Source organism: Peromyscus californicus, unplaced genomic scaffold, assembly GCF_007827085.1.
Source record: "Peromyscus californicus insignis strain IS unplaced genomic scaffold, ASM782708v3 Scaffold_12__1_contigs__length_115047231, whole genome shotgun sequence".
Lineage (NCBI taxonomy): Eukaryota > Metazoa > Chordata > Mammalia > Rodentia > Cricetidae > Peromyscus > Peromyscus californicus.
Window position 1 is genome coordinate 57,899,481 of NW_026294413.1, and position 22,780 is coordinate 57,922,260.

General features: G+C 48.7%; 1 protein-coding gene across 1 annotated transcript in view; it reads right to left on the reverse strand.

Moving 5' to 3' along the window:
* The window catches only part of Scara5 (scavenger receptor class A member 5), an 89,857-nt gene that overhangs the window by 22,325 nt on the left and 44,752 nt on the right, over positions 1 to 22,780 (reverse strand). Inside the window, exons 4-5 of the mRNA XM_052732909.1 lie at positions 6,268 to 6,942; positions 425 to 505 (exon numbers count right to left, since the gene is read on the reverse strand). Coding sequence (XP_052588869.1) covers positions 425 to 505; positions 6,268 to 6,942 — 756 coding nt within the window. The remainder of the gene's footprint in view (positions 1 to 424; positions 506 to 6,267; positions 6,943 to 22,780) is intronic.

The window sequence follows — 22,780 nt, forward strand, 5'->3', positions numbered from 1 at the left end:
CTCCCATGTTTGACAGAGTCCCTGATAAGAAACTTCTAAGACTATGAGCCTAAGAAGAATATAATCTTTCTAGAAGGTCCTAAATCCCACCCCCACCAGTCATGGGGAATCAGACATCGGGAAGTGAGATGGGGCAGGGGAGTGTCAGGCCCCTAGCATCACAGAACACCTTCACTCAAAGGTCCTGGCCATGTGAACCCTGATTCCTATGCGGGCAGTGCCTTGAGGACCTGGGGACTCTTGTACGTTCTTCCCTTAAGATCCTGGTACTTCTTAGGGAAAAGCATGTGGCCTGTTCTATGGTTAGATTGACAACCTCTTAGTTATCCAGTGGAAGAACAATGGAAGACTCTTATTCCAACAAAGAGAGGGTCAGGGATGGACTTGAAACACTCCCCCAGTCCCTCACAGGGTACCCCATTACCTCGAAGTCCAGGGAATCCAGGAGTACCTGGCTTTCCCTCCTTCCCTTCATTGCCCTGGTCACCTTTGGGTCCTGGTGGCCCTGGAAAATGACAACAAGAAGATTAGAGGGCTAGAAAGCCTGTGATGAGAGGAAGAGCCAGAATTCTTCTTTGGAAGCACATAGATGTCAGCTACTTAGCTTTGGGGGCCACCAGGGGAGGTTCCATGAAATCTCAAGAAGAAATAGGTGCTAGCTAAGAAGGGTGAAGGGTATTCGGGGCTATTACTGCCTCTCTCAAATCTATATGTTGAAATTCTTACCCCCAAGTTTATGGCTTGGAAAGGTGGGGCTGTAGGAGGGGACTGGGTTTATATGAGGTCATGAGGATGGGGCCCTCCTCAATGGGATTAGTGGCTTTATGAAGTGAGGAAGGTCAGTTCTGGTAGTGCACACCTGTAGCCCTAGCACTTCCTCAGGAGGCAGAGGTAGAAGGACGGTGAGCTTAGGGCCAGCCTGGGCTATATCATAAGCTCCCATCTCCTGTCTGGGGTTAGGGGACACCATTGAGCTTGGCACTAGCACTCATGTATGCCTTTCCTCTCCCTTCATTCCTGTCCCCGTGCTGCCGAAATACAATAAACAAGTAGTCATATATACACCAGGAAAGGAAGCCCTCCACTGAACCCAACTATGCGAGTACCCCGAACTCAGTCTTCTGGCTTTCAGAACTGAAAAGAAAGAAATGCCCGTAGTCTAAGTCCCCCAGCCTCCATTTCAGTGGTCAGGGCTGACCAAGACAGAGTGGAGAGTTCTGTGCAGAGGAAGCAGTCCCTACAGGAGCTTAAGGCAAAGATGCAGCTGTGTAAGCCCTAGTGAAACTAGCAGGAGGGGCTCAGTGGGCTGGGAAAGTGGGGGTATTGGGAGGCCAGGTGCTGGACTTGACCCTGACAGGGGAGTACTAGAAGCCTTGGAAGGGGTCTGGTGGGAGAGCCTGATCAGGTCTGCACACGAGGAAGGGAGGAAGATGGGTGGGCTGTGTGTGAGAGAGGGAAGGACAGGAGGAAGGTGAGAGGCAGGGAGGCAGAGGCTGTGGTCCACTCAGGTGGAAGAGCCCTGGGTTAGTAAAGTGGCCATCAGAGACATGCGGGAACGGCCAGGCTGTTTAGAGAGTAGGACAGCTTTTGGCTCCCCCTGGGGAAGCGGTGGAGAAGGCCAAGCTAAGCTCGGGTTTCCAGCTGGGCACCTGGGTGGAGGATATGTCTCTAATTGCTTGTGAGTGGGGCTTCCTTCCAGGAGAGGCTGCAGTGTGGCCGAGATTCAAGCATACGTGACTGAATTCAGTCTCCATGGCTCTGCCATGTGCTGAAGTTACTTGTCTGAGGCCGCACAGGCAGCCAGCTGGTGAAGGGGCCATGCTTTCAGTCCAGGTCTGTCCGGCACTTAGCCTTTCTGCCACACCCATGAGGCCAGACATCCTACCCTTCCCACCTTCCTGCCATTCATTCTGGCACCTGCCGTTCCCAGGCTGGTGAGCCTAGAAGTCCTCCCTGTCAGCTTCATATGTCTACAAGCTGGGGATGCTTCTTGTCACTTGGTTGGTGGCCTTTCTCGGTCCCATGGTTCTTGCTGGTACAGGCATAAGCTGGAGAAGCAGACCTGAGGTATTTTGATGCAGTCCTCACACAGCCTTGCCTTGCTTGCCCTGTGTTCTTTTTTTCTTTTTCTTTTCTACTTCCCAACAGCAGCCTGTATACCTGGCCCTGCTATGGGAACCCAGGCTGCAAGCACTCACCTCTTGCTCTACTGGCTGAGTAGTGCTCCCAACTCATCCATCCCCAGAACCTCCTCACCTTTCTTGGGACATTGGGTGTCTACAGATGTGATTAGTTAAGGTCATACTGGAGTGGGATGGACCCTAATCTTGTGACTGGAGTCCTGTAAATAGACAGAGACACAGGACAATGGAAGCAGAGATGGGAATGGGGCATCTGAAGACCAAGACTGCCCGGCCACCGGAAGTTCAGAAGACACAGGAAGGACCCTCCCTCTGAGTTTCAGAGTGATGAGACCCTATGGATGTCTTGGTTAACCATGCAACCTCTAGATAATAAACTGCTATTTTTAGCCCGTCTGTGGTGTTCTCCCAGGAAACCAAAACATGTAGGCTCACAGCAGACCAGTGTCTTGCACAATCAATATTTGACAAATAAATGAGTATCTGAGGTCACAGGGTGTTAATACATACAAAACAACCCGGCTGCCAAGATCGAGATGTACTGATACATTCCGAAAGTTGGCACTGTCCTCAGACCTTAACCAAAGCTGACAGCTATTAACAACACAATGGCACAGGAGCAAGGAAAAAGTGGTCAACATCTTTTAAATTCATGGGTTACATAAAGCATTTAAGGAAAGCTGGAGTTGTTAGGCATCATCTTATTTTTGATTCCAATTTTCAGATAACAGGATCAAGATGTGAAACCTGTTTTTATCAAGAATTACACCATCCATGAAAGGCAGGGACAAGATTCAAATGAGTTCCATCACTCCCACCCTGTACCCCATCCCCATCCCAAATCCAGAAGTCTCCCCTCCAAGTCAAACTCTGCAGCAAAGGAAACCTAGCACAAATCTCTGTTGCTAGATTCCACCCACCCCATACACTTCACCCCATGACACTCTTCATCTCTCCCTGCCAGGGACCCTGGGCTCCAAGAACTGAGCCCTCTACAACTGTGCCAACCCACAGCTGGCATTCTGAGGTGACTTCTGGGCAGGATATGTAGTTACAGCCTTAGTTATGGCCAGCCTTGCTCACGTGATCCTTTTTACTTCTCAGATTTTTACAGTCTCGTGTCTTTTCATTTTCTGAGGTAGAGCACAGTGTGGAGGGGGTTGGGACAAGGTCTGTCTACTATCTGAGCCCACATGGACCCGGTCACCGACTGCTCTGCTTCCGTTTCCAAAACTACAGGGCCCTGGGCATCTACTCTTTCTACAACATAAGAGCAGGGTGTCTCCTTCCTCATCCAAAACATCCTGAACTAAGAAAAGGACAGGGCAGAGACTGCCAGCTCCATTCCACAGCCAGGAAAACAGCATGTCCATGAGGTCCAGGGGCATCCCTGCTGGAGAGACCCTCAAGGGCAAAGGAATGGGAACAGGATGCATCCATCTACTCACCTTCTCAGAGTATCCTGCATTCACTTTGAAGAGAGTGGGAGGACAGAGGGTCATATAACCCACCCAGGACCTTTACATCTACCCCAGTCCTCCTACATCAGATACACTTGTTTCACAAGTGGCTCCATTTACAGCAATGGTCCACTTCTATTAACTGGGAGCCAGAGTCCCCTTGGCAGACCTAGAGCCCAGCCCCCACTCCTTAGCACCACACTCTGAGGAGGACTCCCTCCTCCATCCACTAGATGGTGTTTTCTGTCGAAAATAAAGCAGCTGCCAGATGAAGCTGCTTTGCAAACTTGTTTGCATTAATCAAGTGGTGTGCCTTCTATGTCTGGCTTGACATTTGACTTGGATAAGTCACTTCCACTCTCGGGACCTTGTGGCTCTCCACTATGGTATAGGAGGATTAGATCAGATGATTTTAGAGGCCTAGTCCCATCCCAAAGAATTTTAGAAGGCTTGCATTTTAGCCATCTGCATACGGCTGGGTGGCCCGCCTCAAGGCTTGCTGTCCCAGTGACTTCTGGCATGTCTCCCCTCTCTGATTTTCCTTCCTCCTCCAGGAATACCATCCTCTCTGATAACCTACATTCTCTGTGCCTCTAAATCCCACAGACAGATTTTGACAGACCTCATTGATGCTGAAAAATCCGAAGCAGAAAAACAAAACAATGCCCTGCTGAATGTCCCCGAAAGATGAACTGGAGTCAAAACCCACAGAAAACCGCACAGCAAAGTAAGAGAATGAAAACCATTTGGGGCAAGCCCGAGGACAATGTAAATGCCCTCATCTTTGAAAAAGACATGCACTTGAGTATTTGCGGATTCTGAGCCAGAAGAGAGCAAAGGGGAGTGTGTTGTATAGGTGTCTGTCTGCATGTGTGCATACATGTGAGTTATGCATGTAGGTGTCTGTGTATATGTGCATATGTGTGTACCTATGAATTATGCATTCATATATATATGTGTGTGTGTGTGTCTGTTCATATGTAAACATATCCATGTGAATTGTATGCAGGTGTTTTTGCATATGAATGTATGTATGCTCCTGAATTATGCATGGAGGTGTCTATATGTGTGCTTGTGCATGTATATACCTATGCATGTAGTACATGTGAGTTATGTATGTAGTTGTCTGTGTACATATGTATAAATACATGTGAGTTATGTATGCAGGTACCTGTGTTTGTGAATGTGTCTGTGCATGTGAACTATACATTCAGGTATATTTTTGTGTTTATAAATATCTGTATAGGCATGTATGCGCATGTGTGTGCATGAATGTGTACACATGTGTTTAGAGAGGAATGAATTCGAGAGGAATTAGATAGAACTATGACAGGAAGGCCACTCCAACAGTAGTATAGAAAAGCATGGACACATACAAGTGCACTCTGGATATGCGTTGCTGAAGGCCCCAAGGGTGATTATAGCCTCCTCTGGTCACTATGGCAGCTCAGAGGAGGGACTATAACATGATGAAGAGAGGACACAGGGCTGAAAGTGAACTGGAGAGATGCAGGTTCTAGCTACCTCTGTGTGCAAGTGGAAGGCAGACAGGACCGAAGGGGACACTCTAGAGAGCATACCAGGACTCACAGAAGCATGGACTCCCAAACCTGGCTCTTCTCCCGCCCCACCCTGTAACCTGGGCAGGCTATTTAAGCTTCCTGGGTCTCGGTGCTCATGCCAGCACACAAGGGGACAGTGGCACATCCCCAGAGAGGTGCTGCTCTTGAGAGACGCTGTGTGGCATGCCCCTGGTACAGCAACATGCAGCAGTCATACCAAAGAGGACAGTTTCTGCAGTGCCGACTGCCAGACCAACCAGGATTTTACGAATTGCACAGCCCTGACAGGGGAGAGGCTGGGTTATCAGAAAAGAGTGGAGTTGGGTCTCTGGGCTGACAGTTGTTGGGTGGGCTGGCTAGTTTTGTCAGTTTGACATAGAATGATAGGAGAGAAGGGAGTCTCCATTGGGAAAAATGCCTCCATAAGATGAGGCAAGCCTGTAGGGCTTGTGGGTGGTACAACCCCAGTGCTGGTGGTTTGGGTTCTATAAGAAAGCAGGCTAAGCAAGCCACAGAGAACAAGCTAATAAGCAGCACCCCTCCATGGCCTCTGCATCAGCTCCTGCCTCCGGGTTCCTGCTCTGTTTAAGTTCCTCCCCCTGACTTCCTTCAATAATGGACTATGATGAGGATGTGTAAGCCAAATAAACTCCTTCTCCAATCTGCTTTTGGTCATGGTGTTTCATCAGAGCAGTAGTAACCTATTCATTAATAATTTCATTCATGCATGCATAGGTTCTTGTATAGACCAGCCTGGCCTCCATCTGTTGATCTTCCCACCTCCCTCTCCTGAGTGCTGGCTTACAGGCATGTGCTAGTACATGCAAGTTGCATTCAGGAAATGAACCAAATGTTCTCTACCTGGACAAACATATTTTTCTAATGGCCTAGTAGGCCAGGTTCAAGTTTGGAATTCTCCAGTCCTTGGAGCTCCACTCATTTGGGCAGAACATTCCAGGGTCATACAGTGTAAGACTTAAAGGTGAAGATGTGAGCTTGCACTATCACTCCGGGGTGGGTCCTTAGGATGAGCTTTGTAGGGGGAGGTCTGAGCAGGAAGGGCCGGCAGGAGGCACTATGGACTGGGTTGGGTCACTCAAGTACCTTTGGCAAGGGTGATGTTCCTCAGGGCAATGGAGTGTTCCCAGTCCTTGAGACGCAGGTCCTCGGTTACCACGTTGAGCATGGCCAACTCCTGCTTAAGTTGCATCTCCATGTCCATGTGCACCAGCCTCATGCGGCGGGTGTCCGCGCTGGCATTGCTCACCAGCACCTGCAGGTCCTGCAGCCGAGTGCTGTGCAGGGCCACGTCATAGGACAGGCTGTGGTTGAGGCCACGCAGTGCGCCACCCACATCAGCCAGCTCCTCACTCAGGACGCCCACCCTGTGCGCCAGCCCATCCAGCAGGCCCTTATGCTGCTGCAGCAGGAGCTGGCTGTGATTGCTCTCCACCTGCAGCTGGTAGAGTTCCAGCTGTGCGGAGTCACTTTGCTGTCCAGTGCGGTCACGCAGCAGGGCCACCGCCTGCTCTGTCTGTGCCGCCTGCGCGTGCAGCCCCCACAGCGTACCCTCCAGCCGCTGCACCAAGCCTGCCAGGGCCAGCAGTGAGTCTGTCTGGTTCTGCAGCGCATCCTGAACCTTCCACACCTGTTCTGTCAGGTCCGCCTGCAGTGGAGGCTGCAGCAGCCGCAGCTGCATGTCCCGGAAGCTCTCATTCAGCTGGTTCACACTCCGAGTCAGAGCCTTCAAGTCATCTGGGGAGCTTCGAGGCCTGGACACTGTGGAGGAGGTGAGAAGTGAGAAGGGGTTGGGCAGGGAGGTCCAGGTAACAACAGGCAAACCTATGACATACAGTATGTGCTCAGTAAAAGATGGATGAAAGGGAGGGATGGCTGATACTGAGTGCCTCAGTCGATCTCAGACACTAGCAGTGGTCCCCAAACCTACCTGCCACTATAATCACCTGCAGATATTGCTGGCACTGGGCAGGACGTGGGCTTTGGAACTTTAAAAGATTCCTAGTCACTCTAAGTTGGAGCCTAGTTTGTGCTCTGCTGCACAAATACACACATCATGTGTTAGTTGATCCATAGGAAATGGCTGCATTTTTTTTTTTTCCCATCGGATAGGTGTTGGATATGGATTGGATAGGTTTTGTGGAATTCAACTTAAGATATTGGTTATTCCCTCCAAAGCTTAGGGAACATCCTGGAAGAGGGGTTGGGAAGAATTGTAAGTGCAGGAGGAAGGGTTAGTGTACAAGCATGTCTTCCAAGTATGGGAGGGCCTTTGTCCTCATGAACTCACAGAACCCACACAAGATTGGTCTGTCAACATTCTGTCCTAGAGGAGAGAGGGGTCCTTGAGGCTCTATCCTCCTTGAAGAGCTATTGGCAGTTAACGGCTGCTGGAGAAGGGAGATGTTTTCTTCAATGATGTGGCCTCTGGTTAGCCGGCCATGCTCCTCTAAATACTGCTTACCCACATTCCTGTAAGTAACTCTAATTAAACTTGGTTGCATGTGCACACGCACACACACACTGAGAAAAAGTGTATATGTGTTATGATCCCTTTCACCTCAGGAAGTAGGTACCAGCAATCATCTAAAGTTCTCCCCATGCACCTAAGGGAACTTAATAACCTAATTGCCAGTGATAACATTAAGAGATGAGGCCTTTTGGAGGTGACTAGGTCATGTGGGCAGAATTCCATGACACAAATACAATCATGACTTGTGCATGAAGTTCCAGGCAACTGTCCACCCTATCCCTGTAGCAGGACATACAAGAGGTGCCATCAGGCCTTGAATCATCTGGGGCCTTGATCCTAGACGTCCAGCCTCCAGAACCATGGGCAAGACGTTTCTGTTGCTCATAAATTATCCAGTTTTAGGTGTTTCATTATAGTGGCCCAAACAGACTAAGCCAATCCCATTACAGCTACCTCTTTTTATAGCTAGACCTGTTAATGTGGCCCAGGGTAGCACAGGAAATCCTACCCCAGTGAGCTATCCCAGAACTGGGCTTTCCTCTGTGCCTTCTCTGGAGCTACCTAAAGCAATCCTATTAGGCAACAGGCAGAGCCAGGCTGACAGCTACAGTGCTGGCTTCATGGCTTCCTGTGTTCAAGGTCCCATCTCCTGCTGCTGCAGCAACAGCACCTCTGGGCAGGGGGGAGTCTCAGATCTGTTCCTTCCCCTTCTCTGCCCCCTTCCACCCTTGTACGTTCCCTATGTTCATCCCCAGCAAAACGAGCCACCCCTGCCCCTCCCAACATTTCCCTGTGGATAGAGGTCTTTTCCCTGGTTATGAAATATCCTGAGGAGAAATCTTCATCACTAGATTCTAGCATCGTGGTGTCTCCTGGGTGCTGGGGTATCTAGGGACCACTGCTCTGCTTGGTGGAGTCTGAAAAGGAAACCAGTGGCTATAGGGCAGGAAGGATGAGATAATTCTGCTCTGGAAATCTCGAAAGCCAGGAACTTAGTGCAAAGCTTGGTCAAACAAGAAAACAGGCGTACAACTTCTCTGTGAGGACTCTGCACTGGGAAGGAGAGGAGACAGGAGGGGTGTTGCTAGGCATGCTTATCTTCTATATTATAGAGACACGCTTGCACTCCATGTGGTAAAAGGGAAGCAGCCCGTACACAGATTGCTAGCTCAGCATCCGAGTACTGTTGGGAGTTTGTTTGTTCTGTGATAACTCCCCACCTCAACCCAGACTCCCTTGGAGGAATACAAAGTTGAAACCAGCAGAAACTAACTTGACTCAGCATTTCTAGAAGTTCTTGAGCCCACACAGCCACCGAATGAGGGAAATACACATGGAGTAAGCAGAGAGGCACAGACGTCACGCGTCTCAGGAACATGGCTGACACCTGAGCAGAGCGGCAAGCAGAGGGGTTGACACCTGAGTCCCGGAAGGACTGACTGGCTCTGCTCTGTTTTCTCCCTGTGAGAGCTGCTGGCTGGATCCCATCTGCTCAGATTGCCAGCACTGTGAATAAGGAGCAGTGCGAAGATTCGACTCCTGTCTCTGATTCTGACATCACACGTACCATGAACAGAATTCTGGCTGTGGGAGGAGAAAGAGGAAAATGGTGGGTGCTGGGGGTTGTTGGGCCACAAGATCACCTGCTGCTGTACCCTGTCTGTGATGTTCCTGGAATCACACAGCATTTGTGGTGACCTGGGGTGATGTTTTGTTTGTGCTCCACACTACAGTGACCCTTTTGGAAAATGCAAGTCACTTTAGACAAGGTTCTGGGGTATGGAGTTGAGTGAATGAAGCCTTGGAGGCCTACTTCAACTTCCCCCATTGCTCTGACCGTGAAAGCCAGTCACTCTGCCAAGTGTCCGCTCAGCCTCTCCACTATCAGTTAGTTCTGACACTTGGAATATTTTGCATTCTTATCCATGGATCTTTCCCTTTGGTAGAATGTAGGACCTGTACATTTCCCAAGGTGGCCCTTCAGAATTTCAAAGAAACACATCGTCCCTTTAATATGTAGGATCTTTTCTGCTTAAAATCCACACTTCCCTCATTCATTTTCCCAAGGCTAGGCTTAGCCTCCAGACATGCTGGCTGCCACATGTCCTTGCTCTAGTTCGTCAATCACACCTTAAAGGATGAACAAAAGTATGGACAGATGGAACCTCGCAGAAGTTCCTTTATCTTGGTCATGAGACTTCTGGTGAGGTGGCCCAAGCCAGGCATGGTCAGCCCCTTCTGGATTCTGCAGAGCCCAGCTACTGAATGGATCCCCACAGTCTCTAGTGAACTGGACATTTCCCTGTTCTACTGAGGAAGAGATGTGAGGCCAGGAGGTGGAATGACCATTAATGACATGCCTCCTGACTCTTGTTCCCATGGCCCACACCACGGCCACCCTCTGGAGGGTGAACTAAAGAGCTGTCAATATAAAAGCAGCTTACAGGGGGATGAACCCATGAGCAGCCACGGCCAGGAGTCCACAGACTGTGAGCTGAAGAGATCACAGCAGGACACTGTGTCTGCATGTCCCACTGACATGAGGTGAGAAACTGAGGCAGGGCAGGTGGACAACAGAGATCCCAACACTTCCCCCTAAGTCTCTGCTCAGGACACCCCAGAGCTCAGGCAAACCTCAGTTCATCAGAGGTGGGAAGGCCACCCTGAGGTGTGAGGAGTCTGCTTCTGACATTGTCACTGGGAGTGACTGGGAGAAAGAGTGCCAGCCCCTCGGTTGAAGCCACAGGTGGTTTAAGGCCACATTTCCACAGACCAGGTAGTGAGATAAGCAACTCCTCCTTCATCCACAGCCCTGAAGGCCCCAGGCCCTGCCCATCTGACCCTTCTTTGCTACCTAGAGGCTCTAGGTCTTTCTCTTTGTCCAGGGAATGGAGCTAAGCCTGTGTCCACATAGGGACAGCTAACAATTACCTTTCACCCTCCCTGGGAGTCCCTGGGAGTCCTTGATCATTGCACAACCAATCTGAATACAAATCCAAATTAGAAAGAAACTCCGCCCCAAGCCCACACCCTCCTTCAAAGCTCCTCCCCCAAGCCCACACCCTCCTTCAAAGCACTGTTTGCTTAGCTTTCCCAGCTCCATCATTTGCGTACCCAGGTCTTACAATGCCATTCCTGCAGAGTTTTTCATTTAATATTATAATTATAATTATTTCACAAGAATTTTATCATCTTTCTCTTAGTCTCTTACAATTTTGCTGGCTGCAAGGAGTTTCTGGGGACACACGATTGTCTCAGCAAATAAATGCAGACTTTTTTCTTTTTTCCCCTTTCTTTCTCTCTCTCTTTCTTTCTCACTTAAGATTTTTATAACAATAAAGTCTCAGAAGTTGGCTTAGTAGGCAAAAGATAAATAGACATTTTTGTGACTTAAAAAAAAAAAATCCCATAACCAGATGTGGTGGCTCGCAACAAATACAAAGGTGGCTGAGGCAGGAGGATTGCCATGAGCTTGAAGCCAGACTAGGCTACATAGTAAATTATAGGCCAGCCTGGGCTACAGAGTGAGACCAACCTCCCCTGTCTCAAAAGCCAAAAACCAACCGAACAATAAAATCATAGTCAATGACTCTCCCCAAATTACGCTAATTCATACTTATAGCATAGATGTTTAAGAGAGTCAGTTTCAATATACCCTTACTTCACTACACCTCACGGTTTTCCTATTGCTCATTCCACAGATAGAATGTGGCACCGTGTTATTAGGATAATTCTGTTACAGAAGCAGCCTTTTCAAGGTGATGTGCTTGTTCATTGGAATGACCTAGATAGCTTAGGTACGTAGACCAATCAGATCACTGTTTGTGAGGTCAAATATTTTCGGGGCCCCATCTCATGCTGGCCAAGCCTAGAGCGATGTCCTTCCTTTGGGACCATTTACGCACAGCAGAGTGAATTATCTCCTTCCAACAGTCACCGAGTGTTCTCTGCTCATGACCCGCCCCTCCCCCTCTAATTCCTTCCAGATGGTTGCTGTCCTCAACAGGGAACAATTCTTGCTTGAGTGTGACTCTCTTAATTCGTGTTTATGCAAACAGCTCATTTATCTCCCTCCCTGGCATATCTACTTTTAATGTGCTTTAATGATTCTTCAACTTTTATACTTTCACAAGTGGAAAAGTAAACCATAGACTAACAATAACAACCGGCATCTCCCGAGTCTTCGCCGTGTGCCAAACATTCTTCTGCGTGCCTTCCATGCTAATACGAAGAATCCCAAAGACCCTGCCACATAAGCCTCAAATATCATTAGCATCCGCATGCTCCAAATGGGGAAACTGAGGCAAGCAGAGGGTAAGTCACACACAAGATCGCAGGGCCAGGAGATAGGGGAGACTGACTTTGGACTCTGGAAGTGTGGCACCAGGGTCCCCAATATGAACACCTCTCTGATGGGGGATTGAATGTGGAGAGCAAACTTTGTAACAGACACACTCAGATGCAGAATAGGTTTGGAAGATAATGAGCTCCCTAACATAAACCCCGGCTGGAACTGGGGTACTCGGTAGAATTCACACAGCTATTTTATTTCAGAACCTGACTTGGTATTGATGGCTGGGTCCTACTTGATGAATTAGTGGCTATTTTGTGACAATATATAGTCAGTGTATGAACAAACCCCCGCCTCAGGCTGCAGTAGGGTCAGGCTCCTGAATAAGCCCATTTCTTATAACGTGTTTTGCTCCACCTGGCTTTCTATCCACACTCAGTTCTGAGTCAGCTCCCTGGCCACAGTCAGCTGTCCTGTTCATGAATACACCATCATCTTCAGGCTCAGTCAGGGTGCTCCAGATGTGCTCTGACCAGATAGCTATTCCCCAGCACAGCAAGAGTGCACTAACAACAGTGAAGGCTTTGTGTGTGACAGGCAGGATGTTTAGTGACACGAACATGGGGCATTGGTGTGGGGGGAGAGGGGCGTATGTTCATCAGATGTGTGCGTGTGTGTGTATGTGTGCGTGTGTGTGCGCGAGTGTGTGTGTGTGTGTGTGTGTGTGTGTGTGTGTGTAAGTCAGTTTCAGGTGTCATTCCTCAAGCACCGTCTGACTTGTTTTTTGAGACAGGGTCTCTCACTGAAACCTAGATCTTGCTAATTTGGTCAGGCTGGCTGACTAGTGAGCCCCAGGAGTCTTCCTGTCTCCACTTTCCCAGCACCAGGATTACAAACAGATTACAAATGGGATTACATGGCAACAGGTCCTAATTTTTATGTGGTTACCGGGGATTGAACTCAGGTCCTCGTGCTTGTAAGTCAAGAACTTCACCAATAGAGCCAACCCTTCAGCCCCGTATCCTGCATTTTTGTACAGGACCACACAGCTATCATGCCACTTCATTTTCAACCCACCTTTCCCTGGGAGGTGCAGAGGACAAAATTCATCCTCTTAATTATCTGAGACGGGATGCCAAGAGATTGTCTGGAGCATAAAGCAAGGGGGAACTTGGACTGTCTGCCCCTTCTTGGTTCTCTCCTCTGAATCTGCTGCCAGGGTAGTCAGTCCAGGCAGGAAAGAAGACGGCAGTTATCACCATCTGCTGTCTGTCAAACAGTCCTGGATTTTAGAAGTTGCTCTTTTGCACTTCTCCGTAAGCTTGGGGAGTAGGAACGGCGACACCCATTTTCAGGTGAAGCAGATCCTAGAGGTGGCAGGGTGTGTGGACAGGGTTGGCTGCCGGGCAGGGAAGGCCCCAGAGCCGCAGCTGTCCTCCACCTTACAAAGCTGCATGGGGCATCTGCCCCCCCCTTTTTAATCTAGAAAAATCCTGAAGGGAGGCACTTGCCAAGTGTTCTTCAATGTCCCTGCGGTCCTTCCACTTCTGAGGGCTGACAGTGTCATTTTTCACAGCTGGGAAAATCTAAAAATGTGCCTTCCAGGCACCAGCTCAAGGTCACCCTGCTAGTAGGAGTCAGGGGTAAGCCTACACTCCTTCCAAGGTCCCAGCACAAACCCTGCCTTATCATCAGGCCAGGGATACAGAAGACAAGCAGGCAGGCAGGTATCAGAAATCACAGAACATTATATTCAAGGCAGAGTGTGGGGGAGGGGGAGGATGAAAGGTAGCGGCCATGCCAGCAGGTCCAAAGAGGCATCAGGAATAAGTGGCTTTTTGTGCTTTTCAGGTAAGCTGTGGCACTGGACTATGCTTCCTGAAGTCGTGGTGAGCAATTTAAATGCAAAAAAAAAACCCAAAACAAACAAACAAAAATCATTAATAAGCAGAGTTCAGGCCCCGGGTGTAGCTCCCTGGGTCAGGTACTTGCTGTGCAAGCACGTGGACCTGAGTTCCAGGCCTACGGAAAAAATCTGAGCATGGTGGCCTGAATCTGCAGACCCGGCACTGGTGAGGCAGAGACAGACGGACGCTGGGGCTCACTGACAGTTCATTTCCAGTCAATTTCAGTCAATTCGAGGCCAGTGAGAGACCTTGCCTCCAAAAATAAGGTGGAGAGCACCCAAGGGGCGTCACCTCCTGGCTGACATTTGGTCTCCATGTGCATTCTCGCACATGCGCACGTATAACCCCCCCATACATGCGCACAAAAGCAGAACGCAATATTCTTTCAGCACTGTTAATGAGGAGTCTGTCACAGAGTGTGACACAGATTGGTTTTCCCACTCTACTAGTGTCTCCTGACCCCAAGGTACAGGACAGAAGCAGGAGCAACCTCCCTTTGTGTGTGACCAGTGCAAACACATAGGGCCCGAGCTTTGTGTTTAGTCCTGCCAAGACTTTCCCTGCAACTGGACATCAGTTTCTCGTTTAACTTGTGTTTTCCCAGTGAAATACCTTGGGACAAAAGATACGGCGGGGGCATATGCATTGCCACCGTGTCGCGTTATCCCCTCAATACCAGGATGTAGTTGGATCTTCTCACCTCCACCTATCACCTCCTCTTTGTCCATGATGGGAATGGTCAGGGTCACTCCAGCACTTGTGATGGTTCCTGCAAGAAGCCCAGGCAACTATGAAGGCTTGCATGGCCCAGCATGGCCCTGTGTCCAAGAAAACACAGCAACGAACCAAATAAAAATTCCTGGCAGCTTTTCCCCATTTGGGGGACAAAATGCCTGCATTTTTGCTGGGTGTTTGGCCTTCAAAGGATGCAGAGGGCCTGACCCTAACTTACACTGTTACTCTGGAGTTCAGAGAACAAGTCTCACTAAGCTAGTCCTAGGGGTAGGGGGCAGTCGTGGAAGTCAGCTCCACTGCCATATGGAAGACCACAGATGGAGAGGCTCACACTGGAGGTTGGAAGTCTGAGTTCAAGGTGCTCCCCATGGCGGGCTTCTCCTCAGGCCTCCTACTGGGTGTGCAGGACACTCACATACCTGCTCTCCTGCTATCTCCTTACAAGACCGTGGGAGCATGACCCACCCTTATGACATCACTCCTCCTTAAGTCCCTCCTTTAAATCTCATCTCCAATTTAATTCTCCTGGGCATGGAGTACATACATTCAGTCCGCAACAGAGTTTTAGACTATCCCCAGGGAGCTGGAGACACACAGACATGGAACATGGATTCCTGCTGCCCTCCCTGTGGGTAGAGAATGCTCTTTCATACCAGCAGATGGAACCCACACTCACAAGCAAGTACCTGACCCAGTGAGCGGCCACCTGAACTCTGCTTATTAATGATTTTTTTTTTCACTTAAATTGCTCACCACGACTTCAGGAAGCATAGTCCAGTGCCACAGCTTACCTGAAAAGCACAAAAAGCCACTTATTCCTGACGCCTCTTTGGACCTGCTGGCATGGTCGCTACCTTTCATCCTCCCCCTCCCCCACACTCTGCCTTGAATATAATGTTCTGTGATTTCTGATACCTGCCTGCCTGCCTGTCTTCTGTGTCCCTGGCCTGATGATAAGGCAGGGTTTGTGCTGGGACCTTGGAAGGAGTGTAGGCTTACCCCTGACTCCTACTAGCAGGGTGGCCTTGAGCTGGTGCCTGGAAGGCCCATTTTTAGATTTTCCCAGCTGTGAACAATGACACTGTCAGCCCTCAGGAGTGGAAGGACCACAGGGACATTGAAGGACACTTGGCAAGTGCCTCCCTCCAGAAGTGGTGAGATCAGGGCAGATTCCTAACAAGAGTGTGGAAACTTGCTCAAAGTCTATAATGTAGTATATATTAGTATAATGCATGGGAAGTAATTTAGCTGTTTTTTTAAAATTATGTGTATGCATGTGTGTCTGTGTGGGGTATGAACAAGAAAATGCAGGTACCTACGGAGACCAGAAGAAAATGCTGGATCCCTTAGAACTGGAGTTAGGGTAGCGAAGGAGAGGAGGACAGCTGGGATGCTAGCATGAACTCTGATGTGTGTAGCAGGTACTTATGGCATGGAGGGAGCCTGGAGGCCAGCATGAGCTTTGGCATGCCAATAGCACCACAGACAGCCATTTGCTCCTTCTGGGGAGGATAAAGGAAATGGTTCCTTTTGATGGAGAAGAACTGACTTCACAAGTTCCCGAGGAATTCTGGATTTTGTCTAACCACTAGAATTTGGGGAAATGGAGTTCCCTTGGGACCTGATAGTTGTGAACTGCCTAACGTGGGTGCTAGGAAACAAACCAGGGTCCTCGAAGAGCAGGATGTGCTCTTAACTGCTGAGCCATCTCTTTAGCCTCTTGGCTGGGATTTTTTTTAATAGTTAAAAAAAAATGTCTACACCATTTGACCTACTAATCCAACTTCTGGGAACTTACTGTTAGGAAAAATTTTCAAAAGATGGGGAAAGGTTTCTGTTTATTTACCAAGCTTGAACAGGAGAATCGTGGGGAAGAGACTGGGTCAGTTACAATGTGTCCTTGTGTTATTGCAAAATATGTCTTTGTTCTTCACCCCCTTTCCTGGCACAGGACTGATAACCACTTCAGAAGCTGCACAATAGTATCAAAAGTATCTCCTGGTACGCTAATGGAGTGAATGATGGTTGGCCTCCAGGGGCTTCAGGAATGGTGTCTGGTCACTAGAAAAAGCAAGAGACAATTTGGGAGAGTTGGGATTTTTTTCAGTCCCAGCATGCATGCACGCGCACACACATACACACACGCGCGCACACACACACACACACACACACGTGCGCACACACACACACACACACACACACATACACACACACACACACACACACACACACACACACACACACCAACCTTTAGGAAAGGAGGAGATACTGAAGGTTGAGAGGCTACCACTGGCCAATGATGTAATCAATCATGTCTACATAAGGAATCTTCCAAACCCCAAGTGACTGAGTTTGAAGTACTTCCAAATAGCTAGAGGATGACATGCCAAGGAACTTGGGTGCTCCTAGCACCCACATTGGGCAGCTCACAACTGTCAGGTCAAAAAAAACCTGCTATACCCCAAGCACATCTTGGTGTCCATCTTTGGTAATACCCTTTATGATAAATCATTAAGCAGAATTGCTTCTCTGGATTTTCTCGCAAATGAACTGATCCCAAAGACAGGTTTCTGGAAACCCTGATTTGTAGCTCACCAATCAGAAGCATAGGCAAAACAGACCTGGGCCCAAGGCTGGTGGTGGAGGTGGTACATCTGGGAGACTGGGCCCTCAGCCTGCGGGTACTGATAGACAGTCAGAAGTGAATTAGAAGACACCCAACTAGCGTCTTAGCAGAACCTGCTGCTTGCCTGGTGTGGGGAGGAAGGCTCCCTGACATCATGTGCCGTTTTCTCCTCCGACTGTCGACTGAGAACCAGAGCAGAAAGTTTGCTTTTTTTTTCCCTAGGGGTCCCCTGGTGGGAGTCTTTTTCAGTCATTAAAATTATAAGTGACTGGGACAAGGATGGCAAAATTCTCATGAGATCGTTATACTAATAATATTAGGTGGAACAGTGCCCCAGAAAGGACACCGTAAAATCTCAATATGCAAATGGGTGGATCTGAAGAAGAGACATAACAAACAGTGACTTGATGGAGGGCGTGGGCTTAGGGAGGAAGTTTCCTTCTTAATTTGGATTAATGGTCAGATTAGTTGGTGCGATGATCAAGGACCCACACAGCCCTCGGGGAAGCGGACTGCCAATTAATTGTTCCTACATGAACAGTCTCAGCACCATTTCCTGTTTAGAGAGAGCGACTCGGAGCTGGACAGTTCTGAGGAGGGACAGACAGGCAGGACCTGAGGCTTCCAGGGGCCTGAGGACCAGTGGGCTGTGGATGAAGGAGAAGAAGGAATTGCTTATCCCGCCACCTGGTCTGTGGAAATGTGGCCTTAAACCACCTGTGGCTTCAACCGAGGGGCTGGCACTCTTTCTCCCAGTCACTCCCTAGTCACAACGTCAGAAGCAGACTCCTCACACCTCAGGGTGGCCTTCCCACCTCTGATGAACTGAGGTTTGCCCAAGCTCTGGGGTGTCCTGAGCAGAGACTTAGGGGGAAGTGTTGGGATCTCTGTTCTTCACCTGCCCTGCCTCAGTTTCTCACCTCATGTCAGTGGGACATGGCAGACACAGTGTCCTGCTGTGATCTCTTCAGCTCACAGTCTGTGGACTCCTGGCTGTGGCTGCTCATGGGTTCATCCCCCTGTAAGCTGCTTTTATATTGACAGCTCTTTAGTTCACCCTCCGGAGGGTGGCCGTGGTGTGGGCCATGGGAACAAGAGTCAGGAGGCATGTCATTAATGGTCATTCCACCTCCTGGCCTCAGTCTCTTCTTCAGCAGAACATGGAAATGTCCAGTTCACCAGAGGCTGTGAAGATTGATTCAGTGGCTGGGCTCTGCAGAGCCGAGAGGGGGCTGACCATGCCTGGCTTGGGCCACCTCACCAGAAGTCTCATGACTGGAATGAGGGGTTAATCCTTCCACCGCACTCTGCCCGACTTATCTTCGTCTTGAAAAGTCACCTTTGATCTGCCCATCACCTACAAATAGGTCCTGTCCCTGGCACATTGCTGGTACACAGGCTGGATAGGGGCCACCAGCCCGTCACAGCCACCGTAGTAGTATGCCCTGTCAGAACTTCAAAGGACGCTAGTCCCACCAATGTGTTTGTTATTATCCCCGGAGGCCAGGCTGGATACATTGTGTATACTGTGTCCTGGAAGAAGGGTTGCCCGATCCTGATCCAAGCACACACTGTCTCTAATCGTTTCTGCTGATTACTGTGAAAACGAGATCCAAGATGAATTATAAACCAAAAGCCTCCTAACAAGGAGATTAGCCCTGGCTTCCCATTTTGGAGGCTCAAGTGTCTGAAATCATGGCCAGCCATTCAGAGAAAGAGAGAGAGAGAGAGAGAGAGAGAGAGAGAGAGAGAGAGAGAGAGAGAGAGAGAGAGAGAGAGAGAGAGACGGAGAAACAGAGGGAGGGAGGGAAATTTCACTAGGAGCATGTACCTTATAGGAAAGTGATTGATTCTTTCCAAGTGCAAGTCAAGATTGCTTAGACCAGCACAATGCTTTGACACAGAGCCTTGAACTTCATAGGCAATGCGTAAACAGTTGTCAGAAGTGTTATTGATTGATTGAAAACGGAGAGTGTCATGAAACACAAGTGTCCTCAGCTCTTCCTGGAAAAAGATGGGCTTGGACTGGCTGTTTTGGCAGGTCGTGGGCTGCGCCTCCCATCCTCAGCCAGCCTTTTCCTCCAACTGTGTCTGCAGCGCCCAAGTCCCCCAGTGTACCACCTGCTGTACCACCACCCAGCTCGCCTCCCCTCTCTAGCTTTTGGCATCCAGTGCATTGGGCATCTCAGAAACACAGGGAATGATCTGAGAATTATACTTTCATGCCCTGGGCCCCTGGGAGATCCTGATGGATGGAGGCAGGAGTCAGATGATAATGCTTTCTTGGAACAGACAGCTTGAGGCCCTTGTGACCGGCTCCTTAGACAGCAGAAAGGGGTGGAGTCCCAACGGAGACCCACTCAGAGCCATGTGCCTCCCTTGGCTTCCTCTATTTCCTGGCTTTATTCTCTCCATCTCCCGCCATTGCTTCTGAGGAGCACATCTCACCAACAGCTACGAGGCCTCCGCCTTGTACTCTTGTTCCACAGAAATCCCAGGCCAAAACAAGAAGCGTGCCTTCCTCCACCATACCAAGAGTTCATCTCAAATCCTGTCTTCTTTGATGCTCTTAGTTTCTTCACTTCCTGACTTCCTACTGTCTGGAGAAACCATATACAAGTTCGGATTAAGGCTGGGAGCTCACACATGTTTTAAGTCATCTGATCCATGAATGAGAGAGGTGCCTACTCACTGTATGGGCCTGGCTGTTGGTGAATCGATAAGCTTAAAATACGAGCCCTCCTCCTAGCATGGTTTGGGGAGAGAAAACTACATACAAAGGGAGAAACTCCTGGGGCTGGAGAGATTGTTCAGTGGTTAACAGCACTGGCTGCTCTTGTAGAAGTCCTGGGTTTGATTCCCAGCATTCACGTGGCTGCTCACAACTGTCAGCAATTCCAGTTCCAGGGCATCTAAGACCATCTTCTGGCCTCTCAGGGCACTGTACACATATGGTACACACAAGTAAAACACCCATACACATAAAATTAAATTAAAATTTGAAAACAATTAAAAAAGAAAGAAGGAATCCATAACTTCCTTTTGGAAAGACAAAGCCCAACATGGGAATGAAAAAAGGGTGAACACTGCGTGGACATTCTTCGTATATGTGGAGGCAGAGGGGTGCTTCTAAGATGTTTTTATCAGCAGTGAGGAGACTGTACTGAAGGGGACTTAGGAACCTGAGGGGGCTCGGGAGGCTGTGGTCCTGATGAGAGAGAAGTGCCTGGACCATAGTGCTGTGGTTTTGAAGTGTCTCCCCAAAACTCATATGTTGAAGACTTGGTCCCTAGCCTGTGGCGCTAACCGGGAGGTGGTAGAGCTGTCATGAAGTAGGGTCTAGTGGGAGGACGTCAGGTCACTGAGGATGCACCCTTGAGGACAGTATTGGGACCCTGGCCCTTCCTTTCTCTCCTTGCTTGCTGGATACTAATGAAGTCAGCAAACTTGTTCCTGCCTTGACTTCCCCACAATGATGGACTGTCACCTGGGATTGTAAGCTGAAAAACCCCTTCCTCCTCTCAGTTGCTTTTTGTTGGGTATTTTATCACAGCAACCGACATGAAGCTAGAACACACCCCAGCAGCCCCATTTAAGCCTGCTCACCTCTCTAAAGGCCCCGTCTCAGTGAGTATCATATTCTCAAGTAACCGGAAGTTAGGATTACACCACCTGACTTTTAGAGAACCAAGTTCCACCTCCAAAAGGTAGCTAATGAGGTTACTTACTAACCTTAACTCGGAAAATCTGGGGAACATACGAGAGACAGATGCCAATTCCCATGTTCATGACACCAAGCAGATCGACCCAGGATACTCAGAAGGCTCTACGGCAATGGTTCTCAACCTGTGGGTCATAACCCCTGGGATCAAACAGCCCTTTCACAGGGGTCACCAAGACCATTGGAAAACACAGATATTTACATTACAATTCATAACAGCAGCAAAACTACAATTATGAAATAGCAGTGAAATTAATTTTATGGTTGGGGGTCACCACAGCACGAGGAACTGTATGAAAGGGTCGCAGCACTAGGAAGGTTGAGAACCACTGTTCTACAGGGCAGCCATTCTGAGTCTTTTGGAGCCTAGTGGCCTGTCTTCAAACACACACAGAACGCAGGGTCCCATGTAGAGAAAAGTGACATGCTCCCTGCCTTTCCCAGGTATCTCAGCGTTTCATTTAAGCAAAAATTCCCAGTTGGCTTGTGAGAAAATAAAGGTTCCACCTGCAGTGATGTAACACACACAGAGGCGTGAATGTGGACTGTTTTTGTAGAGCCCAGCACTGATTTTTCTCTCCAGAGGGTGCATTCCTATTTGAGAAGTTCAGGGTGGAAATAAAGCCTGACAAGCTGGAGTTCATGTACTGCTCAGCCCCTTTCCATAAATGTAGCACCCACCCATCATAAAACAGTTACTCCCTTCTGGAATTTTATTTCATCACTGAATTAGCAAAGTGATCATCTACACATTTTAAAAACAAATCCATGGCTTAAACTGTATTAAGAAATTGTGACATCATTTTATTGATTTATTTTATGTTATACTCATTTCCCCTCCTTTAAATTTACTCTTTGAGAATTTCAGACAGTGTTTTTACTATATTCTTTCCCATTTCCCCACTCTTCCCAGATCCCTCCCCTACTATCCATCCAACTTTATGTCTTTCTCTCTCCCAAAAAAGAAAAAAGAAAAGAATCCACTAGGAAACGTGGAGTCCAATTTGTGCTGGCCATAGTCCTGACCATAGGGTCTGCCCTGGAGTGTGGTTGATCCACCCAGTATCACTGTCCTGAAGAACACTGATTTTTCCCTTTCCAAGCAGCTGTCATTCATGAAGTTTCTCAGCTAGGGGTGGGACTTTGTGCCCACTTCTCCTTCCTCCTGGCATTTTTGTCTGCTTTGATGTTGTGCAGGGTTTGTGCATGCTGTCACAGTCTCTTATATGTGCACCTGGAAAACTGGAAAAATCAACCTCAAAATTAACCACCACCTCTGGCTCTTACAGTATTTCCCCCTCCTCTTCTGTATAGATCCCAGAGCCTTGAGGGAGCCTTCAGGCCTGAGCACTCCAAAGTATCTCGCTTTCTGCACATTTGTGGGCCTCTGCATTAATCACCATCTACTGTAAGAAGCAGCTTTTTCTGATAAGGGTTAAATGATGCACTGCTCTGCAAATTTCATTTTGCTTAACAGCTGAATAGTATTCTGTTGTGTAAAGGTATCATATTTCCATTATCCATTTCCGTTGATAGACATCTAGGCTGTTTCCAATTTCTGGCTGTTATGAAGGGAGCAGCAAAGAACATGGACGAGCAAGTGTCTCTGTAGTGGGATGCAGAGTCCTTGGGGTATATGCCGAAGAGTGGGGCAGCTGGATCTTGTAGCAGGTTATTTCTAGCTTCCCAAGGAGCCACCACACTGATTTTCAGGGTGGTTATACCAGTTTGCACTTCCACCAGCTGTGACTACGTGTTCCCCGTTCCCCGTGTCTTCCTCCGCATTTGCTGTCCTTCGTTTTATTGATCTTGGCTATTTTGACTGGTGTGAGATGAAATTTCTAAT